This window comes from Ceratina calcarata, unplaced genomic scaffold (assembly GCF_001652005.2).
Source record: "Ceratina calcarata isolate Rehan_Ccalc_2016 unplaced genomic scaffold, ASM165200v1 scaffold486, whole genome shotgun sequence".
NCBI lineage: Eukaryota > Metazoa > Arthropoda > Insecta > Hymenoptera > Apidae > Ceratina > Ceratina calcarata.
The window spans coordinates 16574-17436 of record NW_017172888.1 but is presented as its reverse complement, the minus strand read 5'-3'; the positions used below and the strand labels follow the sequence as shown (position 1 = coordinate 17436).

At 33.1% G+C, this 863-nt stretch overlaps 1 protein-coding gene across 2 annotated transcripts in view; it reads left to right on the top strand.

The window, feature by feature from the left end:
• Positions 1 to 370, top strand: part of LOC108627964 (pro-resilin) — a 14654-nt gene extending 14284 nt beyond the window's left edge. For both annotated transcript variants that reach the window (XM_018029582.2, XM_026816100.1), the window contains exon 4: positions 112 to 370. In XM_018029582.2, coding sequence (XP_017885071.1) covers positions 112 to 272 — 161 coding nt within the window. In that variant the 3' untranslated portion in view covers positions 273 to 370. The remainder of the gene's footprint in view (positions 1 to 111) is intronic.
• The last annotated feature ends 493 nt before the right edge of the window (positions 371 to 863 follow it).

Here is an 863-nt window from a genome sequence, read left to right as displayed (position 1 = left end):
ATAAATAAAATTGTTTATTGTAAAACCTTTTTCTTCATCCAAGATGACTTGATGTATTCTTATATCTGAAAATTTGTGATGCTAATTGAAGAACGATTGAATTTCTTTAAGGGAACAACGGAGGGTACAATTACCAACCTCCTACAGGAAACTACAACCCCTACCAGTTCGGTTCTAACTCACTGGACAATGGATACAACAATTTCGGTGCACGAAACAATTACAACACGCGGATCCCGTCGCCAACGTACGGTCCGGGTTTCAAAAAGTAACTTTAGTACAATCCCAGTTAACTATTAGCGTAGGATAAGTCTCGTAAGATTAGCTGTAACAGTATTTTTTTATAATAAAAGAAACAATTCTAACTTGATACGTTTCGTTCATTTCCCAAGAACCTTCAGAAGAATGAATGACAGTGAAAAAATTATGGGATGAAAGTAAAATGATTGGACAAATATGATGTGTAATTGGCTTTAGATTAACTTAAGAACAGATGCGATCGGAGCAGGAAATTCTTACTACCTAGCCTTCAATCAATTACATAATCGATATTATTTTATCCGTCTATGTAATTACGAATTTTCCCACACTCGGTGAAATCAGTAATTAACGAGGTCCACGTCGAGCCACCAGGAAGAACCACGACCAGACCCAAAAATCAATAAATCTCTCAATAAGAAATATTGTTAATAAATTAATACAGCAAAAAGTAGATGATGTTATTTTATTTTATATGGACTCAATAATTAATGAATGCACGTCGAATCATTAGAAAGCTCGACCAGAATAAAAAATCAATAAATCCTTCAATGAAAAATGGCGTTAATTAGTAGACTACAAATTTTTATATTAAAAATAAACTA